The following is a 23,294-nucleotide window of genomic DNA, read 5'->3' as shown; positions in this document are numbered from 1 at the left end:
TGAAGAACGACTGTAGGAGTCGTTCTATCAAATCTCTGAAATGCTATGTTTAGTTTTGTTACACTGGCTGGAATGAAAAAAATAAAGGAGATGCGTAACTGAAATGATTAGGGTTCTAGAGAGGGCTGTTTCAGTACGATTTGGAAGTCTGGCACTGCTTAGTTTCCATAGCACAGGAATAAAACAGGTCAGGCTAAACATATACAATACAATAAATCTTACGAAGAAAGGTAATCACACGCTTTCTATTTATCCTATTTCTGTTTATGTTTTCTGCTATTCCAGGCAAGGGAACACTAAATTACACTGAAATAGCAACAAAGATAAAATTTCTAAATGGAAATACCATTAAAAAAATTCATTGACTTAAATCCCTTTGTTTCAAGATACCATTGAAGTCAGAAGGTTAGAATTCAGTTAAACACTGAACGTGTCTGTGAGTAACACAAATCATACAGGTATGGTAGATGTAAAATTTCACAGATAGATCCTGGGATGTGTTAAGCTGAAGAAGAGAAGTTTTGTTTAGATATCTTTGATAGAATCATAAACATGCTTGCTGTTTGAAATTATGGGTTGGCACACAACCATACTGCATTAAAAAATAAATTATTAAAAAAGAGTGGAACATGATTCAAATCTTTTATCCAAAATAGAAATACGCTTTAGTTTAGCATTATACTTTTTTTCTTTACTAAATTATTTTTCATTTGAATATTGGCTTTCATATAACTTTGAACCAGTAATATTTCAGCATTCTTATGTCCTTTTGAATTTGGCTGGTCTTTGAGACAGTGCTCTTGGGCTGTCAGTTAGTGTTTTGTACTGTAGGACATGTCCCTTTCTGGCCACTTCTTAGTCCAAAATAAGCTGTTCATTGAAATATAGAGATCTGTGTCTACTTTTCTCCAACTGAGAGGACTGTTCTTTCTTCTTAGGGCTCCATTAAAGCAGACCTAAAATGACTGCTTTTAGTATATTAAAAATGATTGAAAGAGGACAAAATAATTTAAATTGTAACATAAACATTCATATATGTGTGTTTTATGATAATCTTGAAAGGACCATCTATGCTTTAGCTGCTCTGTTCTCTATGGACATGTCGGGCAGATTTAATTGGATAAGCGAGTGTCTGCAGTGATTTTTTTTACACTCTGCATATCTGCAGTTTTGAAAGGACCACAAAGAGATTCAGGTTTCAGGTGCTGTGACATCAGTTTTGATCATGTTACACAACTGAATACCATAATGCTTTTAACAAGGGAATTTAGAGAATTAAATCCATACCTGGATATTAGAAAGGAGATGGTGGGCTTTAAAGCTTATTTTTATTGCAGTTCAATACTTTCTGCTAAAATAATAGGCAGTAACATATGGAGATGTTTCTTACATCATAATGCATTTCTATTTAGCTATCAGGAAATTAGGAGAAGATTCCCTCTCTAACTTATTTATAATATATTAACACATTAAGTCATCTTAGCCACTTTGTTACTGAACTTTTCCTGTTTAGGTATCTAGGTATTTTTTAAGAACATATGCTCTATTGACATTTTTCTCTTCATGCATTTTTGATTTTTTCTTACAGTAGAAATGTTCATTCGCCCTAAATTCTACTCCCTTGTATACATAATCAAATTGCCACACTTGTAAAACCTCCACCTCATTTATGGTACTGAAGGGTCACCATATAGCTCCTAGTATGTGTTATTCTGAAGAGGACTTCTTCAATTATATGCACTGTTTTTCTAAACTTGTGTTTTTCATCAGAACACATATAGGTGAAAACAAGATTAAATGTTTCATTGTAAAAGACTTCAAGAATGCAAGTGCAAGAAAACGGATTATAAAAAATCTTAAGTATATATGCAGAAACAAAATTGAAACAAGAGTGCTTTCATGGATACTGCAATAGCACCTGATTCCATCAGCACCATCCAGCATTGCTCTATAATGTGGCCTTATTGTGTGTTTTCTCCCTCCTAGGAATTAATTCCAGAATTCTACTATCTACCAGAGATGTTTGTCAACAGTAATGGCTATAATCTAGGAATCAGAGAAGATGAAGTTGTTGTGAATGATGTTGAGCTCCCACCTTGGGCCAAGAAGCCTGAGGACTTTGTCCGTATCAACAGGATGGTAAGTAGCACTTTAATTTCTCTTTAATTTTAATTTTCATCTCTTTAGAGTTAGGCTTAAATTAATGAAATAGAAAGTGAGGGAAAATTTGCATTCTCTGTTATTTCAAAGAAAGGATATTTTTCAACAAAATTTAATTATTTTTGAGAAAGCATGAGATTCCATGAGATTATTCAATTATTCATGGGAAGGCATCAGATAGGCATAAGTTGGATGATGCAGGACAGCCTGAAAAATTTAAGTCTGTTTCTCTTTACCAGCTTTCAAATGAAAAATTTGAAAGCTGTTGTAAGTGCTGGTGTGTTGCAAGAAATGTTACATTCCTTTCTCAAGCCATGTAATTCCCATTCAGAGATGAGCTGGAAGTACAGAAGTATGAACATTAGCCAATAACTGAAGTCTCTGTAGACTTTTTTGAAAGAAATGATTTGATGTAAATTACCACGAAGTCCACCAGATTTAAGCACAAAAAACACTTATCTATATCAGTATTTTGTTGGTTTTTTTTTTCTTGCTTTAATGTTATAAATAGTTATCTTGGTTAATGATAGAATTGAAATGTTTGTTTATATTCATTTTAAGGGTAAAATGATAGATATATTCTGATATAATGGCAATAGTTCAATTTATGGTTGTCTTTTGGAAATGGATCTTTCTTAAAATGTGTCTTGTCTATGTTGTTTATATAGCTTTTGAAGCTATGGGTTCCCATATGGTTGCAGAGCCATTCAGTTGTTTCATTATTCTCTACAGGGCTTTTGTTGTAGCAGTGTATGTCTAGCAGTGTTATTTTTCTTCTGATCAGTTTGGCAATTTAATTTCAAGAAATGTGTATTTAAAGAAAATTGTTCTTAAGGGGCTGGTGGAAAAATAGCTGTATGAAGTTCAAAAGAATAGGGGAATGTTACAAAAACAAATTTATTCCTATGATTTAGAAGTGGATGTGTGGAACAGTAAATGATTTGACATATGTACAACAGTCTCCTTAGGAAGTGATGGCAACCTCATCACTTCAGATATGAAATGCACTAAACAAAGCATGAGAAATGTGTTCCAAGGAATAGTCCATAATAGGCAGGATGAAACTGAAAAACATTTCCCTTCTTGTTCTTGGCTGCTTTCACTTATAGCTGTGTATAATGTAACACGCTTTCTAAAAACAAGCAATTGTCATAGCTGCTAGCAATAAATTCAAATGCAATTTTACCACAAAAAAGCGACTGTGAACTGAAAGGATCATTACCCTCCATTACCATTCTCAAGTGTGACACATGCAGTCACAGGTGAGCATCTCCAGGGTGCCCATGTCACTGCACAGAACCCTCTTTTTGGATTGTGGTTGCGGTGAAACTTGAACTGGGAAGTTGATCAGCAATTTGGTTTTGACATCTCTAAGAACAGAAGCTCAATACCTCAGTGGCAAAGGGTAAACAAGCTGTCATCTATTGAGGAATAAAATGAGAGATGTATATTGATGATTCCCTTTGGTGAAATTTTATAAAGGATGTTCCTTTTTTTCTGTCCTATCTTGTGTTTTTCCATCTTTACACAAAGATGAGGATAAAGAGACCTATGTGCTAAGAGATCACTTGAAGAAAGTCTTCAACTTTAGTTTGTTTCTGCTTTCTAGAAAATAGCATAGGAGCTCTCTATAGAAAATTTTGTTCTGAGATATTAGCAGCTGTTGAGGAAAATTTTAAGTACAAAACTATTCCCCTTCATGACTATTCTTTCAATGAAGACTGGTAGATAAAAGCTGGAAATGCTTTTAGATATTAAGCTGTAGTAGCACTAATGACTGTTTCTATACATACGTATGCTCAGATTGCTGTAAACTGGATGAGCTGGTGTTAAGATTCTCCACTTCAAGTAATAGAATACTTTGCCAATTTCTAAAAACACAAATGATCTCATTTTTGTATCCCACTCTTCCTATTCTTCCTTCCACTCCTGTCCCCACATGTGAGCATTGTCCTGCTGTTATACAGTTCTACCTGGAGGCATTTTCTGCATTGCCTTCCTTCTTCCTAACATTTACTTTTAGCAGGAGCAGGATCACCAGATCGAAGTTAAGTTCTACACAGATACATACTGCCTTGAAGTGAGCAGTCTGATGAAATTTCTAAGGAATGGATTAGAAAACAAGAGAAAGATGCATAGATTTACTTGAATTAGATGCAGAAAGCACACTGAAAATAACCTTTGAAGAAAAGAATTAAAGATGTTCAATGAGAAGCAGAAGTCTGTAAACAAAAATAGTACTGAAGGAGAGCAGCAGTGAGGGAGGAGTGATAATGAGCAGCAATTAGATCAGATATAGTTCTATATCATATATAGAATGGTTCTGTATAGCACCAGTGTATTTGGATGCCATCTATGGAGAGCTGTTGCATCACAGCAGATGCATTCTGTTGTACCTGCCTATGGTTCTTTTGAGACTGCACCTGGAATATTAGATTCACTTCTGGGTGACTAGAAGACAAAGCATTTGCATTTGGAAGCAGTTCAGAGGCTAGAAGCAACATGAAGAACTTTGGGATGTTAAAATAGTGTTTTAGGTGCGTAATTTTTTGTGAAACTTATCATGGAGTAGCAAGTAACTGAAAAATGCACAAAGTAAGTATAGAAAGAAGTCACAGAATTTTTTTTTTTATTAAGATAAAACAGGTAATATATTTTCAGGAAAACCTTCACATAGGGTTTATTAGCTCAGATAGCCACTACACTTTCATTTTGGTCACTGGAAACAGACAGGTCAACGCAGGGAACAAATAGAATTGGAAAGTCTGACATTCTCTACCTAATGTCAGCCGTGTTCTGAGCTGGTCAGCAGATGTATTATTCAGTTAGGTCATTCTCAGGCCAAGCTCTGGCTGTTACACAAGAATCCTTCTCCAGAAAAAAAGTAGCCCTGCTTTGGTGCTGACGTGTAAAACACAGCAAGGTTGTGCAAGTCTGGGATTTCTGCATGAGGTTTGCAAAGCAAGCTGAGAGCAGGTTTACAGGATGGCCACAGAAAATTGAAGAACATTTCAAGTAAGCGTTATCCTGATCCTTTGTCTAATGAAGTCAGTGGTAGTCATTTCATTTCAGTGAATAGGATCTGATGTGGTACAATGTGTCACATAGAGTGGAAACTTATTTTTTCCTACCTGACAATATTTTTATTTGATCATGCATATTTTTTTTGCTCGCTACCAGCATATACACATATATTATGTGTAGTTTTGTGTGGAGGTAAATACGAATATGAAGCCTACTTGTCCATTTACAAAGGTAAATATTTTCTTTTAATAACAGCTCACAAGGGCAAGCAGAGAAGAGCTTAGCAAACTCCACAGAGACACAGTGATATAAAAAGATGTAGTTTAACCAGTTGGTTAACAAAACTTACTAAAATTCTGTTCTAATTAATAAAGGGCTGACAAGTTTATGTTGTTTCATTTGATAGTTCAATCAGGTGTTACACGTTTCTAAGCAAATACAGAAATGGAAGTAAAAATGATTTCCCATCAAAAAAAATTGCTTTAAACTTTGGAAAATTAGACATACTATAAACACTGGAAAAGGCACTCAGTGCTGTTATTTTAAGATCTATTACAGCAGATTCTAAAGTCTCAGTGTATACATCAGGGATCGTTGCAGCAGTTTTATTTATCCATACAAAGCTAGACTGATTACTATGGACTTACTCATGAAACATTAATAAAGCACTATGTTCAATGCTAACATGATTATGGTCTGACCTCGGTGATGGCACAAAGGACGGAGGCAGAAAGTGTCCCTGATAACATTACCCTAATGCTAGGCTCATCAATCATAATCTCCCAGTTTACCAGGAAAAAAAACCCACGCATAAAACCTTCCACAGATGTGCATCTGTAGTCCTGCTCAGTCTCTCAATCCCTACAGACTTTGAGCAGTCCTGAGAGCCAGAAATAGAGCATATTCAGGCAGTAAGTCAAGCATGTTAAATCAAGGCAGGAAACACCACTGCTAAACACTGAAGCAGAGCTTTTTAAATAACCAGTCTTTAATTTGGAAACAAAAGATGCAATATTGTGTAATTCAAAGTTAATTATAATGATATTTTCATTATGGCTTAGACACATATTAAATTGCAAATTACAGTGTTGAGTAAAATGCGTTCACTGCAAATTATATTTTTTGAAAGCCTGAATGGTGTCCTGTTTTTCTTATACATATTTTGTTCCTATTACAGAGCTGTTACTAAGATTGAATTCTCCTTCTGTCTTTGAAATGATTTATTTAAACTCTTCTGCTGCCAATTGCATTTTTGTACAGATCTCTGGCTATTCAGAAGCATGCATAGTATTTCATAATTAAAAAGCTTTTTCAATGGTCATTAGATACATCTATTATGAAATCTCTGTGCTGCAAGGATCAGGGAGATTTATCGTTTTTGCTCACCGTTCAGCAGCAGTTGGCATTCCATTCTTAGCAGATAGGCAGTACATAAGATTTTGTATTAAGATTTTGTATTATTTCATCAGTCGTAGCATGTTTGATTTTTTTGTGCCTTGCCAAGTTTTGTTCTTCATGCAATTAAATTCATTCAGCTCACAGGTGTTTCAGTCTTACTGGGAAATGACAGTGGGTTTTTCTTTTTTTCTTTTTTTTTCTTTCTTTTTTTTTTTTTTTAAGCTTTCTATATCACTGAAGAATCTATTTACGTATTGAAGCTGCTCACATAAAGGATCAGTTCCTGCACAGACATCCCTAGAATAACCCAAATATGCACAATACATCTGTTTCTCTTTTATTAAAAGATTAATTTGCTTAAACAAACGGAACAAATTCCAGGTATCAGTATTTCTTTTTTATTGTGCAGCAAGAGTCAAAGACTTTACCCCCTTGAATGGTACAAGAAATGCTGAAAGAGTAAGTGAAATATTAAGCTGAGATAATCTGCATATTCAGAGCTTTTCTATTCTCCAGACACATGCAAAAAAAAAACACCAAACACTGATTAAGGCAAAATGCCTGTGTGTTAGAAAGGTGTTAGAACTCCTGATACTTTACGCAACATAGGTTTTGCATTAAAATAAAAACCAGTGTCTTCAACTGGAATCTCTGAGAAACATAATTTTTACTCCAAATTAGGATGAAAGCGTTCTACCTTCATCCTTCAGAAACCTCAGAATTTAGGAGAAAGAAATTTTCACTGTAAGTGCAATTACCTAAGTTCCTTAAATGAGACATCTTGTGGAAAGCATAGGTGTTCATAGATGTTTCACTCAGAGGATGGTGAGCACCAGAACAGGTTGCCCGAGGAGGTTGTGGATGCCCCATCCCTGGAGGCATTCAAGGCCAGGCTGGATGTGGCTCTGGGCAGCCTGGTCTGCTGGTTGGTGACCCTGCACATAGCAGGGGGGTTGAAACTAGATAATCTTTTCAACCCAGGCTATTCTATGATTCTATGGTTCATGTGTTCTAGTTAAAAATTTTACTGAGGAGTGACATATGAAATTCTTACATTTGCCCAGAATTTAAATTGGAAATAGATATAGAACTCGATTCCACTAACCAGTAACTTGGCTAATATTAATCTCACTTACTTTATGCATAAGGATCAACTTATTAAATTTCTATTTCTATTTTGCAACAGTTACAGGTCTGATTTTCAGCCTGTGGAACATGTGTGCATATGCTTGCAGGCAAACACAGAAAAAACACAATTCCTTTACTTCAAAATATTTATCTTTCTCTCACTGGAGAGTTCTTTATTATTAATTGTAATAGAAAACAAGCTAGATATTACCTCATTTCTGTTTAATAGTTTGTATCTCTTAGAAAGGCATAAATAATGCTGTATCATTATTAATACATATACTATATACTTATTAAAATTTTACTTCTACGTAAGATGTAGAATAATAATGACAGAATAACAGAATAGAATAATATGACAGAATATCCTGATTTGGAAGACACCCACAAGGATCACTGACCCCAACTCCTAGCTTCATACAAAACTACCAGAAAACATTCCAAGATGGGTGAATTTGCAAGGACCTCTGGATGCCATCTTGTTCAGCTCCCATTCCAGCAGGGTCACCCAGAGCAATGTGCCCAGGGCCACGTCCAGGTAACTTTGGAAGATCCCCAAGAAGGATACTCCTCAGCCTCTGGGGAGCCTGTGCCACTGCTTCAATGCCTGCGAGAAGCTTTCCCAGTGTTCAAAGGGAAATTCCTGTGCTCCAGTTTGTGCCTATGGTCTCTGGTCCTAGCCCTGGGCACCACTGGACAGAGCCTGACGCCATTCGCTTGCCTCCTCCCCACCCCCCTTTTTTTTTTAGGTATTTATGGACACTGAGATCCTCCTGAGCCTTCACTTCTCCAAGAAGAAGAGTCCCATCTCTCCCAGCCTCTTCTCATATGGGAGAGTCTCCAGTCCCTTCAATGGATTCATGGCCCTTTATTGGACTCTCTCCAGTATATCCATGTCACTCTTGGTACTTGGGAGGCCCAGAACTGGACCCAGTATTCCAAGTGTGGCCTCACCACACTCAGTAGAGGAAGGATCATCTCCCTCCACCTGCTGGTGATACTTTGCCTAGGAATACCATTAGCCTACTTAGCAACAAGGGCACATTACTGGCTCATGTTCAATTTGGTGTCCAAGAGGACATATAATTATATAGGTGATAATTATTATTGATACTTCCAGTATGTTTTAAAGCCACAATCTTCTTGAACACTGTCTTCTTTATGGCCATCACCTACTTACCTTAAAGAAATGTTTGTCTTTTTCTGCATGTTGTTACTCCTGTACCTACAAATTATATTTACACAGAAAATTCTCTCACCCTACCCCCTACTAAGCATTGCATATTCATGAAAAACCAAACCATGTACAGCTGACAGTGATGCACTCATAAATTTTCAGGAGGGACTTTCATGGAAGGGGAGCAGCTTGTACATTAGTGCAAATTAGGGAGAAGATTCTGCAGGTGCCTCTGCCAAAATCCCTGCCACAGCAGTTGTCCACGACACAGTGCCAGGCAGGTATTATCCTTGCCACACCAGCATCCGCACAGTCTCCCTGACAGAAACACACTGGGCTTCCACTTTTGCGTGCAATTGAGAAAAGTATAGCTCCACATAACTAAATTTGTCTCTTACGTATTTCCCATTTAAGCATACAGACCTTTAAAGAAGCTTTAGACCTCTTAAGATAGTACAATAAATCTGCTTAAAGTGTTGCAGACAGGGGATAAGACATGTTGCTGTGGAAAAACAGTTCATTTGTGTGGAAAGTTATTAAAGAGCAGATCCTTGTGAAATAGAAGTTCTTCATACCTGCCAGGGTCACTGAGACCTTCTCTGGAATGACAAGCTGTTGAGCAGTGGCTGGTCATGCAAGTTGAAACTGCCTCAGGGAAACACAACATAAGTGTTCAATTCTGCTACCATAGGGGAGAGGATGCTTTAGAAGATAATGGCTGAAATATGCTGATTTGACCCAAGCTTTTTTATTTATTTATTTCTTTATTTATTTCAGATTTACTGTCCAACTTTTAAATAGTGCGCTTCTAACTCAAAATTCCATCATTTATCTGAAATGTTATCTGCATACTCGAGAAATAAAAATGCTATTTTTGTCCACTGCACACACCTAACATGTCATTTCATAATCTCCTTTTTAATAAATGGCTACAGGCCAACCTTACAAAATGCAGTTTGGAGGAGAAAGAGAACTACTGGACTGCTTATTGTAAGTTGGTTGGAGATGGATACTAGAAAGATGGCAGGCTTAAAATCCTGCTCTAAATTTTCTTGCATACAAAGGAACATTAAAAATTGACCATTTAAAGGTTAGGAAATGCTTTATTCATGATTATGGTAGCATACTTAATTTTGTCCTTGTACGCTAACATCCTTCAAGCTGAATAAGGTAAAAGATCTATGAAAAAAGAGTACACAAGATCATGCAGTTACTGACTATATGCTGCACACATGCAAAATAATATAATTATGGATCTGACATTACTTATTTATTTAGAGACACACTTTGAAATTGAGTAGTTTATTATTAATGTATTTTAATAAGATCAGGCAAAATTTGCATGTGATGGCCTTTGATTTTGGGAAGGGAGTAACACATTTTTATACAGTTCTCTGCAACATTTGTTTGTAGGTTCTTGTAGAATCCCAAACTTCAGCCCTTGAAAACTGAGGTCCATGTCAGCTATGAAGTCTGAGCCTTCACATCTGTTTTCCTCAGAAAAAGTGTTCACTGATTTTGTCAGAGAACGGTCTGGTTTTCCATCATGGCATAGAGTTCCTCTTCCATGTGAAGCACTGGGGAATGATTGCCTAAATGAAGGAATTAGGATTACTCAAGAGAAAAAAACAACACAAAGCAAGTAAACAACCAATCCCAACAAAACATAATCTTTAAAAATTAAAAGTGCTAGATAACATTACATAACAGATTGCTGTCAGCTCTGCCTGTGTGCAGATGAAAGACAGTAAGCTTGACATAGATGTTTACATAATAAATTGTATTAACACTGGTATTCTTTTCTTCAGACAGAGCCAGGCTCATGTCTAATGGTGCCTAGGGCTAGGGCCAGAAGCCATGGGCACAAACTGAAGCACAGGAGGTTTCCTCTGAAAACCAGGAGCACTTCTGTGCTGTGCAGTGATGGAGCACTGGCACAGGCTACCCAGAGGCTCCTCCTTGGGGATCTTCCAAAACCCCCTCAACATGGCCCTTGGCACCCTGCTCTGAGTGTCCCTGCTGAGGCGGGGACTGAACAAGTTGACATCCAGAGGGCCCTGAAAACCTCAAGCATTCTGTGATTTCATTATCAGTTTTCTTCAAATTAACTAATTGGAAGTAAGCGCTCAGATCTAAGAAGTGAGCCAAATCTCCTCTGATCAGAAGGAGCTAGGTATACAAAACTGTACTAAAGCACAATTTTGATGTATTTTGGGCAAGGGTGCATATAAAAACATTGTTAGTGGAGCAAGAATCTTCATTTTAGTACCAGTTCCTGTTTATCTGAGGCCTTCTCTAAAGGTAGCGTTGGGAATCAAAGAATTAGAGCATCTAATGTACCTTCTTAGTCAGCTTTGTGAAGGGATAAGGAAGAGCTATGTAATGCCTTCAGGCTTTGTAAGTTCCATTTCAGGCAATGATATCTACTAAGGATGCAAATAGTTTGATACAGGCATAGTGTTTGTATAATAATAATATTGCCATCATTCTCTCTTTCTAGCATTAGTCCCTTTCCATATGCTAAGCAACAGGGTAACAATCCTTGAAGACATTTCTAAACAAGTAATGTCCTGTATTTTCCCTGGTGGACCAATCTCGTGTCAGAAATGAATGTGAAAAAAAATCTTTTCCTGTGAGAAATAAGTGAAAATTCACACAGAGAGTTGAGAACCTGATTTTGCGCTTTGTAATCCTCAAGTTTCCCTCTAAGATTGAAGGCTAATTATAACTAGTCAGAAAAATGTGGAGGAATATCGGGTTTATGAAATTGTTTTCTCACTTTTATCAGTATATCTTGATGAATTATCCAACTTATTTGACAAGCCCAAATTAATTATTAAACCCTTGCAACCAGGAGAAAGTCAGTGGCTGAAAAGAAAGATACCTTGATATAAAGTTGAATGAAAGAAAAATGCCTTTTTAGGTATTTCTGTGTTTTTTTTTGTTTTGTTTTGTTTTGTTTTGTTGTTTTGTTTGTTTGTTTTTCCAATATAATTCTGTTTTTTTAATATTTGAAAGATTTCAAATGAACTGGATAAGCCTGAACAGAAAATGTAATGATTCCTCAGTTAATAGGAGATGGTAAGACGTAATTTAAGCACAAAAGCGCAAGATGGAATTTAGTTCCTTACTCTGAACTTCACTTGCAGGCCCTGGAAAGCGAATTTGTGTCATGTCAACTTCATCAGTGGATTGACCTTATATTTGGCTATAAGCAACGGGGACCAGAAGCAGTGCGCGCACTCAATGTTTTCCACTACCTAACATATGAAGGCTCTGTGAACCTGGACAGTATCACTGATCCTGTCCTCAGGGAGGTAGGTGTTTATGCTATTTCATTCTGAAGACTGCTGTCATCTCACAAGAAATGGTACTTTTTTCATCTTTCACTGCTGCCAAAAATTGTGGGGTATGATTCAGAATTTGAACCCTTCAGAAGCAAGAATTAATTAGCTAGTGATGAAACAGATGTCCCAAGGTGTTTTGTTTGCTTGGATTTACTAATATACTCATATTTTATAGCCTCTTGTGATATGGAAAATCGTAACATGATGTATATTCTATAATTTAAATTCTGAAACTTTTTATAATTTATTACTTTTAGTAAGTTCACTTACTAGAACTGAAAAGCTAAAGAAAAAGACTGCATCACAATCACAATAAAAAAATCTATCTTTTTCAACCGCATAATGTGGGAAAAATGTTTATGGATATGAAAATGCTTGCTAGATGGATAACAGAAATATTTCAGATTAGTTCTGTGTTAATCATATAAATCATAATTAAAATGATGCCAACACAGAAAATGTTTGCTATTGTGCATATAAACATTTATGCTTGTATGTTTGTGCATAGTATAAGTATGTACATTGAGTGTGCATCTGAAATGGCATTATCAGGAAATCTTAAGAAAAAAAAGTACTAGTTACCTTGATATATGTTTTCTTCCAGTTTCTGTATTTGTTTTTATTAAGACTGTTAATTTGAATCATTATTTCTCAAATATCATCCAATCGTTGAATAAGACAATTGAAATTAGGTGGAAAGTGTGAAGAAGCAACAGCTGCTAGATGAGTACCGCTGTGATGAAGCTGTATACACAATCTTCCATTCCCCCAGATAGTTACCATCTGCTGTATGCAAAATAGTAATAATTTATACATTGCCAGGCGATGTGTTATTGTTTGTTTGTTTGTTTGTTTATTCTTACATCTTGGAATTACTCTGAAATCTACAGATTTTAGAGGGAAGTATGTTATAGAAAGCAATTCAATTCAGTGTAATTCTGGGTTTTGTCATGTTGCTTTCTAGTAGTGAGTTGTTTCTTTGGTGCTTTTTCAGGAGCAGAACTGAAAAAACCATTTGGTTTCTTATGTTGCTATAGCTGGATTTTCACCTCATGCACTGCAAAGCTTATATTTTGTACACAGTATTTGGCTTTACAAATGGGCAAAATTGCATTGATACCAAATATTTGTTGCTAATGTGTACAAAACCATCTTCTGCATTTAAAACTTTGATGATGAGAAGTCAAAAAAGTAGAAAAATGCAAAAACAAAGGAGCAATGGTTTTTAAAGCATAAAACAGGTGTCAAGCACCATGAATGCAAGGGATTAGCATAGCTTAAGGTCCTGATTTACATGGGCAGACTTCGATGTCTTGACTTTAAAAGATCTGCTCCCACAGGGCAGCTTGTAGGATTGAAGTCTATCTGTCTGTCTCTGCACCTTATTTAACATCTTATGACATGATGAGGCTCTTCAACTCTCCTGTGGCTCTGCTTACATGCATAACTTGTCATCAGAAATTTCAAGAAATTCATGGAAATGTTTTTGTTCACTCGCTTGTACATCTAACCCTTGCCCTCTCAGTCAGTAGTGCATAAACCTCTTCTTAAGCTTTTATTTACGCCAAGTAAACAACTGAAAGCACAACTTCATCCTTATTACCACCATGAAGATTAGCAAAGAAAATACACTGCTAGTAGTGAGAAGACAAAATATCTTGAAAAAATAAATACCTGTTTATGAAAGTAGGAGACATTCTCTGTCCAGTAGCAAAGCATTTAGCATTTTGATGATCTAGTAGATGTCATGTTTATTTTGAAAGTATATGTAACTCTCTCTGTATTGTTGTATTGACGCTTTTTATTCCTGTTTTTACCAGATATTCCAGAAAATAAATTAAAAGCAGAAAGTTCTTTAAAGCCTGAAATGTAAAGACAGATATACTAGACTGTACGCAAGTAATGACAACATTTATTTAATGCATTTTATAATGGTAGGCGGTGGTGTCTAGTGTCTTAACATGAAAGCATGACCATTTAAAATTAATGGAGCTTTGCAGTTATCTGAGAAAATTCATATCTCAGCATACAAGCTTGTTTGGTATTTATTTTCTAAATAAATGTGAATTTGCTTTGGCACAAAGGCAGTGAATGTACTGAATAAATGATAGTTAAAAAGCACATAAATGCACATTGATTGGCAGCAGCCATTATCAGACCAGTGTCCACGGATAGGGCAGTAGCATCTTCAAACTGTCCATAGCTAACAGTGTGTGGAGCTGAATCCCGGAAGAACCTTTCTAGTGAGATGAGGCTCCAAGTAGTCACACTGAAGTCTGACCTGATTGAAAGGCATAATTTAAAAAGGCATATCCCAGTGACCTACTCAAATTCTCCTTTGGCCTTTTTGTTTCCACCATTTTCTTAAGCACCTCACATCCTTTGCAGAATGGCGAAGACGTTACTTCAGTCTCCGTATGATTGGAATTAAAATGTAGTCAAAGATGGTGTGGCTTAACCCAGGTTGAGGGAGGCAGGCTTGTTCAGCCTGGAGAAGCGAAGGCTGAGGGGTGACCTCATTGCAGCCTTCCAATCCCTAAAAGGAGCCTACAAACAGGAGGGAAGCCAAGTCTTTACAAGGGTAGATAATGGCATGACAAGGGGAAATAGTTTTAAGTTGACATTTCAGTTAACATTTAGATTGGATATCAGAGGGAAATTCTTTACAAAGAGAGTGGTGAGATGCTGGAGCAGGCTGCCCAGAGAGGACATGGATGCCCTGTCTCTGGGGGTTTTCGAGGCCAGATTGTATGGGGCCATTGGCAGCCTGGTCTAGTATCATTTATTGGGGTTGTTGGAGGCTGGACATTGATGATCCTGGAGGTCCCTTCCAGCCCAAGACATTCTATGATTCTGTGATTCCTGCCATCAGCTACATCTTTCTCAAGTGCATGCAGGAACCCTGAAAGAGCTCTCTAATGTTTGATACTCTAACGTGTCCATCCTGTGCTGTTTTCCTTCTTGGCCATTCTGGATGAAACTGGAATGGTGGATAGCATTAAACTTTATATTACTGAAGTTGAAGTCTCTGAAATCTCATATGTCTGCCCCTCAAAAAACTCTTTGGGAAGTTAAGATCTGCACTTGGTGGGTAAAATAAACTGGTTTCATTGCAACATACTGATTTTGGTTTTTCAGACAACTTTGTAGTTTTCTGATACCACTGGGAAATAAAAAAAAAAAAAAAAAAGAAAAGAAAAAAAGAAAGAAAATGAGAGCAAAATGAAAATCTGGACTTAAATGCTGCACAGGACATATAAAACTGAATTTTGTTGTTTAGGTATTGTATGATTAGAATTTGGAAAAATCTCTTGTTTTGTCAGTTACGGTAGCTTCTGTTATTCTGCGCAGTGCACAATTGTTTACATGTTGTAATAAGGAGGAGGAAAAACGTGTTGTGAAATACATTTTTTTCATTACAACCTCTTACATTTTTACTTTATTAATGTAAAAGTAGTGAGGAGGAAGCTGAAACTTGAAGAACAGCTTAAGGATATTGACTCATTCTTGCTTGACAGGTGAAATCATGGTTGCAGCACTAACCACAGCAATTACAGCATTAAAATGTCAAGAAATTAGAGGTCAGAATAACAGATAATTTTCTTCCTTTTGTCAGATTAAAAATTGACATTCTTTGACAGCACAGGATCTCTAGCCGAGAAAATTATGACAGCTTAACTCATCTTGTACTTGTAAAGCAGTAATTGATAATGAACTTTACTATGACAGTCTTCTCCTGTGGAGAAACATGACAGAACATCACCGGTACAAAGCCTGTATCTCTTTTTAATATGTAAACAGTAGTTATATTGGACATTAGATGTTATTTGGAATCATCTTTACTGTTAGTATACGTCATAATCCAAGTCATTTCCACTGGACAGATTCAGCTGACTTCAGAGGCTGATGCTCAGAATGCTAATGTGTAACGAACAGTATCTCCAGTCTAGTTTGCATTACTGGTTTTGTATTATTTCTTTAGGGAAATATAATTGCTCGTCTCCCAGTATCTACAATATCCCAATATTCTCCCCAAATATTTACAACTTTCAGGACCCCCACTTCCCACTATGACTTTTTTTTCCTTTTTTTTCCCTTCTCTCAATTGCTGCTTGTCCAAGTTGAAATACCTGGAAGAACGTTGAGATTTTTGCAGATACCAACACAGGAACACCTGGAAATCTGAATAATCAGAAATCAGTAGAGTTGTGGTTTTTTTCAAGTTAGGAACTTGTTTCTGCATGACAGTGTTGTGGCTGGAAAGAAATAGAATAGTTATCCTTGTCATTAGAAAATGCAATAAAAGAGCTGAAATTATGGATCAAACTCAAAATATTGTTCAGGTAGTATACAGTGGATTGATCCCATGCAATTCCAAAAGCGTATATTAAGTATAACTTCATAATATTTCAGATTTTCTGTTTATTTGTTTAAAATATTGTCAGATCACTATTTATTTCTATACACATTCAATTTGCTTGTGAGTAGAACTATTTGAAAAGGTAAAGTTAAAAATTATCTTACAGTTGTTTTTTGCACTATGCTGTAAGTTAACTTCTTGACTTCTTTACATTCAATGTGAGCTGCAAATGCAGCTAAGCTGCACAGCATGTGGGCTATCCTGCCAGTATGCTGCATCTTCAGCAGAAGCTTGCATCCCTTCAGTGTGTTGGGAATCATAGAATCATGGAATCATTAAGGTTGGAAAAGACCTCTGGGATCATCTAATCCAACAGCACATCTACCACCAATATTCCCACTTAACTATGTTCCTCAGTACCACATCTACATATTCTTTGAACACAAGAAAGGGAGGCAGGACAGTGGAAAGTTACTGGTCTCAGATATTTATTCTGAACCTGTTCTGAAACTCAGAATACCTGAGCAAATTGAGAAATTATTACATTGTCAGTGTTTGACAGTCAGTTGCTGTCCTAAGAGTACGGTTTTGCTGGCAGCTAACAGAACATATGGCCTATGCAATATTTATTTCTTTGGTGGTGAATTGATATTTAAATAAGTTGAAAAGTCGTAATCATGCAATAGTCTTACAGTGCATTTCAGTTACCCTCATTTCTGGGTTTTATTTTTCATATTATATTTTCTTCTATTACCTCTATCTTTGATCTGACAAGAACAACAAAGCATCCCTCTGGATCTGCTGTAGTGAAATATGCCCACAGGAAACAGAGTAGATCACATCAGTTTTCACTTTTTTTTTTTCTTTTTTTCCCTTCTTCCTTTTCTCCCCCTCCTTGCTGAAACACTCTGCTACTACAGACGGCTGACATGATCGGGCTGTCAAGACTCAGCAAGATAGATATATATTTAACAAAGGGAGGGGGAAGGCAAGCCTTTCCCTGGTGGCTGAACCTGGGAAATTTATGAGGAAAAAATTAACACGCTGCTCTAATGGCACTATATAACACTTCCAATGTAACACTAGCCCCTGTGACCGTGTGCTTGTTCTTGCTTTCGCTCGGAGGTATTCTTCTTTATTCTTATTTCATTGGTAACTTGTTAGATCTTTCTCTGCCGGGCACAGTTTCTTTGATGTGACAAGAAAATCAAAACCACCCCTATGGATCTGCTTGATTGAATTGTACCCACAGCACTGGCCACTTCTATATTCAGTTGTGCTTAATTGCCTCCATACAAGGAGAAGCCTTTGCTTCCTCTCTTGGATCAGCACTGACTAGACATGGGCATGGGTAGCTGTGAATTAAGTAGGAAACAGCAAGCAGTATCAGTATTTACTTCTTTCTCAGTGAACTGAAGGAATCTGTAGAGCAGAACCAGTCATTCAAGCAAAACCATCACTGAAGTGAAATTATTTTCTTATGTGCTGCGGGCTCTGTTCTTCATTGAGAAATGAGTACTTCAATTGGGTTTTGTCAAGAACTCTACATCCCCTGCATTTCCAAATATCATGTTTTGAAGTCAAATAAAACATTTTTTCCCCACATTTTTGCCCACTTTGGGGAAAAAGCACCCTGATCAGTTAATAATACTTCTGTTTGTCTGTGAATCTTTTCGGTATGACTGAACCATAGAAACACAGAATTGCAGGGTTGGAAGGGACCTTGAGAGATCACCAAGTCCAACCCCTCTGCTAAAGCACGTTCCTTACAGTAGGTCACACAGGTGGGCGTCCAGATGGGTCTTGAATATCTCCATAGAAGAAAACTCCACAACCTCTCTCAACAGCCCATTCCAGTGCTCTCTCATCTTTACAGTAAAAAAGTTCTTCTGCATTTTATGGAACTTCCTATGTTCAGTTTTTACACCATTGCTCCTTGTCCTATGACTATACACCACAAAGAAGAGCTTGGCCTCATCCATTTGCCTCCCACCACTCTTCAGATACTTATAAGCATTAATCAGATCCCCCCTCAGTGTTCTTTTCCCCAGCTCTAACAGACCCACTCTACTCAGCCTTGCCTTACACGGGAGACACTCCAGGCCCTCTATCATCTTTGTGACCCTCCCTGGGAGATACTATAAAAAAAATAATCGTATAAGTATGAATGCATTATAGATGGAAACTTGAATATTTTTGAATATTTTTGTGAATCTTTTCTGATCTGAGTTCATGGCTATTCCTGGACCATGCTGTTGTTTGTGTACAGGAATTCATAAACTTCTGATGGTCAAGAAAATGCACAGTTACTAGAATTAAAATAAAATTGTGGCTTATAGGCAGTTTTTGGTCTGTGGTGGTGTGTAAAAAGGGATAGGATCTGTTTACTGATCATTGTAAAGGTGATTAAAAAGCTCAGCATCTAGACAGAACTAAGCACCTTCACACAACATGTAAGGTAAACCATGCTCCAGCCGTTCAAACCAAAGAACTACAGATAACTGACTTATTTAGCTGACAAGTCTTCATCTGATCAGTTTAAAAAATATTTCAGATAATTCATTCATCAAAGAAATACTAGGATGAGTTTATGAATGACTCGCAGCCCAAGAGACGTCTCAATCTCTGAGTATTATTTGGAATAATTTTCTGACCATTTCTCATGCAGTTTACTTATTTCTGTACATTTTTATTCATAACATCCTGGACTTTTACTCAGATCAATTTAAGTGTTTTGCCCATATAAAAAAATCCATAGCCCGTAGCCATTATCAGTCTCTTTTACTGCAGAAGTATGAAAAATAGACCTCTTGTTTATGATCATTTCGTCTTTATTGTTTGGTTATTTTGTTTTTCTCCATATGGATGACAGGTACCAATTATTTGTCTTTAAAATTAGCAGCAAACATTTTAACATACACCCAAAGTAATATTTTATGTGAGAGAGACAGGGAGCAAAAGAGATAGGGTGAAAATTACCCCTGCTGATTGTAAGGGAAATAGCTTGAAGGGGCTTCTTTTTGCCTATTAGCACAGATTTCAGTTATATTACCCTGTCATTACCTCAGCATAAATTAACTATTATTCAAAGCATTTCACACACACGAGTTTATTGAAACAGATAATACTCAGTCTGAGCATCTAGTCATTCATTTAGAAAGATGCAAAGCTGAGCTTTCTAAATGCTTTAAACATATTGATAATGTGCCTCTTTAATGCCATTTTGAAGCCTGTGTAAAGTGTATCTATATTATTGTTTTCAATTAATGTCAAAAACAAAGTGAAGTTTTGAAGAATGTGTGCTGGGAAATACTCCAAACAGAATTATTTCTTTATAAGCTAAGCCCTGAAAACAACTGAGAACATTTACTTTAAATTTAACAATAGCACCTATTTCAAAACTGAAGTTCTAATATACACCAAAGCTTCACGAATACTATATGACACCTTTCAGTTTGTACCTACTTCTCTGTCAGTCTCTTTCCTGTGGTTTTCCTGTTCTCTGAGATAGTTCTTGTGTCCTGTGGTGGATAAACTGACAGCTGGCAGATGTTTGGAAACATCATAACCACTGAATTTGCTGTAAGAAATATGTGCTTTGCAAACATAAGGGCACCTTCCTAGGGTGGGAAGAAGGCAGGATATGTGGAAATCAGAGCTTCTGCTTTCTGTTCAGTACATACAGTAATTATTCATAAGGTAAAAAAATACTATGTTCATTACATTTTTTCCCACAAATTTGAGATAAAAAAACTAAGCAAGAATAAAATATGTATAGTAGGTACATTGCCTTGCTAAGTCTGTTCTGCATTCCAAGCATTAAAAAAGTCTTCAGTGATCATGTTCTATGTCAATAGTGAACCAGAAGGAATAAAGGCACAGCCAAAATGCATTCTTTAATGATCAAGTGCCCTTCCCTCTTTTATTACTGCAAGATTTCAGAAGGCCTTCCCCTTGAATGTAATATGTTATTCTATACGCTGGTTCACCAGAAATATTTGAGAGAGTTCAGAGAAGAGCATTCCAGTGATGAGAGGACAGAGATGAATGGTTTATGGGCTCATGCCAGCTGAGAGAGAGATATTATTTGATCTGATATCAGTTTAGCACTTAGATGATCAAGTTCAGGGGCAGTCAGGCTTAATGGCAAAAGTTTTTTAAGATCTGCAGGCTGCACAAATCTCATATGAATAATTTTAGAAACCTCATTGGATGAGTAATTTCAAAATAAAATTGGCAATGCATTGTCAGAAAGCATGGTGTGTAGAAAACCCAAGACTTTTCCATCTGTATATCTTGATCTGCTATGTTACCTTTGTGCAGGTAGCCATGAGAATAATAAGAACCTGAGTATTTTGTCGATAACTCTGTGTCAGTCTGTATGTACCTCTTACAATTACATTAACTTCCACCCTGAGTCATTCCATCTTTTTTTGCTCTGAAATTTTTGAAAAATCAGTACTTTATCTAGGAATTTGTTTTTAAAATTGATACCTTATTCAGTATATGCAATTTAACTCTTTGGAGTTTTTTGCTGTTCTAGCCTTGCTGTCTGGAAAATTGGATACTTGATCCTCTGCTGACTTAAATAGACCAAAGTCATTCAGTAGGTGAAAAAATGCATTCAAAAGATGTGCTGAGCACCCTCCATTTATAGATTTCTACCCCTATTACAATCTACAACCTACAGCCAAAGTCAGCTGAATGTCGTTTAGACCAAATCCCAAAAACTAAGCCCTGACCTAAATATTCATGCTCCTTTTTTAGTTCTTATATTGCAAATTTTCTCAGAACTTCGCAGAAAATGTATAAACATATAGTAATTAATAAAATTTGAAAGAAAGATTATTATTAATGAAAACATGTGAGCCTTTCTTAATACAGTGGACCACACTAAGGAGAAAAATGTAATCAAAGTGGAAGAAAAGTCAGCAAAAAATGAAAAAAAAATTCTTAAAACTGGTGTAATATCAGTTAATGAAGAGAAAAAATTAAAGACAATGTAGAGGAATTTAAGAATCTTTATTTTGTTTTAAAAATCACCCCCTTCTCAATAAATAAACTTGTGCAGAGGCTTTACACACGTTTATTTTAGATTTTAAAAAGTTTAACTGATTTTTTAAAGCTCATATTTCATCTTTTAAAATAAATAAATAAAAAAAAAAAGTAGTTAAAACCAGCTGTAGGAATGCACTGTTAAAGCTCTTAGCCGCCAAGAAAAAAATTAATTAGAAAAGAGTGGATGAAATTTCAAAGTTTTAATGAAGCCTCCTGCTGATATTACTGTTGCATTTTTACGATAGGATGCCTATGCTCAAGGGCCTCTGCGCTCCTTAAAAATGACAATTAAAAACATGCAGTATGTCTTAAAGCCAACAGCAAGGGCAGCTAATAAATAGAATTAAACCTGATGAGGTCCCCAATAATTTCTCCCTTCTAATAGCATACAGTAAAATTTTACAAATGCATAGGAGGCAGAGTGCTGTTCAGATGACATCAGACTCCCTGAAAACTACGGGAAGCAGCCCAGTGCTACTTCCTTGGCTCCACTCCCAATTATTCCCTAACGCACTTAAAAAGTCTGTGGTACTTGTGTTTTTATTCCCAACCCAGGTAGTCCTTCCCTTTGTTCTGGCAACTGCACAGGTGCTGGCACAGCTGGGCTCTTTCTGCTCTTGTGACCTTCCCTAAGCAGCAGAATTAAGAGCCATTTGATCATAGCGGTTGAAAATCAAGGGTCGTTCAGATATGTTCACTCTCCCAGTTTCCTCAGAATAGCACTGGTTTCTTTTTTGCTTGATGCATTGAATGTTGAGAGCTGAGTAGAAATCACAATGGCTGCTTCCACTTTCCAGACAAAGCAGCAGAATAAGGACCAAGATACTCAGGTTTGCTGTTTGTCCAGACAGGGCTTCATGTTTCTTTCCCCAAAGATCTTCGTGAACAGTAGAAGTTTACTCTTTCCTCTGTCTCAATGAAATGGAAAAATAATGAAAGATTTTTACAAGTATTAACTCTGTTTTGTAGCATTTCTACTCCCAAAGAGTAACTGGAGCTTTATTACTGTGGGAACAGTTATAAATAACATTGTCCTCACTGCCACAGAATAAATAGCTTCTGCTTTCAATTCAGCCCTCTGATTAGTGTAAGTGGTGATTCATCAGTAATGCTTGAATTTGAATTTTTTTACTATTTCTAAATTATATATATATATATATACGTATGTATGTATGTATGTAGGCATGTATATTTCCCTCTAGAATGAAGCCCTGAATATGCCCTAGTGTTTAACTGACTAAGCCAGGGTGAGCAGCTTCTCTTAATGTCTGAAGAAAAAATTAAGATGGAGAATAAAGGAGGGGAAATAGAATTGCTTGGGATGATGGACATTTACAAAACTCCTGCCTCCTGGTGGAGGGGATGGGAGATTGAGATGAAGGTCCAGTAGGAATACATAAAAAATGAAAGAGGAAGACAAGACAGAAAGGACATTTGGATTGTTTGGCAGAAGGAGGGACAGAGGGAAAATGTTAATAATGTGGTACCTGGGGACCTTGAAGAAGCTGTGAAGGAATTCGCGTAGGTCCACAGAACTCTTGGTATGGTTGTTAATGCAGAGAAATGATGTTTGCAACCTTCCAGAGCTTTATGAGATTTTTTTTAATCTTGACAATTGGAACTGTATTTTCATTAGTAAATT

The 23,294-nt window shown here is 36.5% G+C and overlaps 1 protein-coding gene across 2 annotated transcripts in view; it reads left to right on the top strand.

Moving 5' to 3' along the window:
• The window catches only part of NBEA (neurobeachin), a 463,000-nt gene that overhangs the window by 401,766 nt on the left and 37,940 nt on the right, over positions 1 to 23,294 (top strand). For both annotated transcript variants that reach the window (XM_042839098.1, XM_042839097.1), the window contains exons 48-49: positions 1,987 to 2,139; positions 12,037 to 12,204. In XM_042839098.1, the coding sequence (XP_042695032.1) occupies positions 1,987 to 2,139; positions 12,037 to 12,204 (321 nt within the window). The remainder of the gene's footprint in view (positions 1 to 1,986; positions 2,140 to 12,036; positions 12,205 to 23,294) is intronic.

Source organism: Centrocercus urophasianus, unplaced genomic scaffold, assembly GCF_019232065.1.
Source record: "Centrocercus urophasianus isolate 14NV4802_14NV808 unplaced genomic scaffold, USGS_Curo_1.0 seq_9, whole genome shotgun sequence".
In the NCBI taxonomy this organism is placed as follows: domain Eukaryota; kingdom Metazoa; phylum Chordata; class Aves; order Galliformes; family Phasianidae; genus Centrocercus; species Centrocercus urophasianus.
This window is presented reverse-complemented; position numbering and strand designations above follow the sequence as displayed.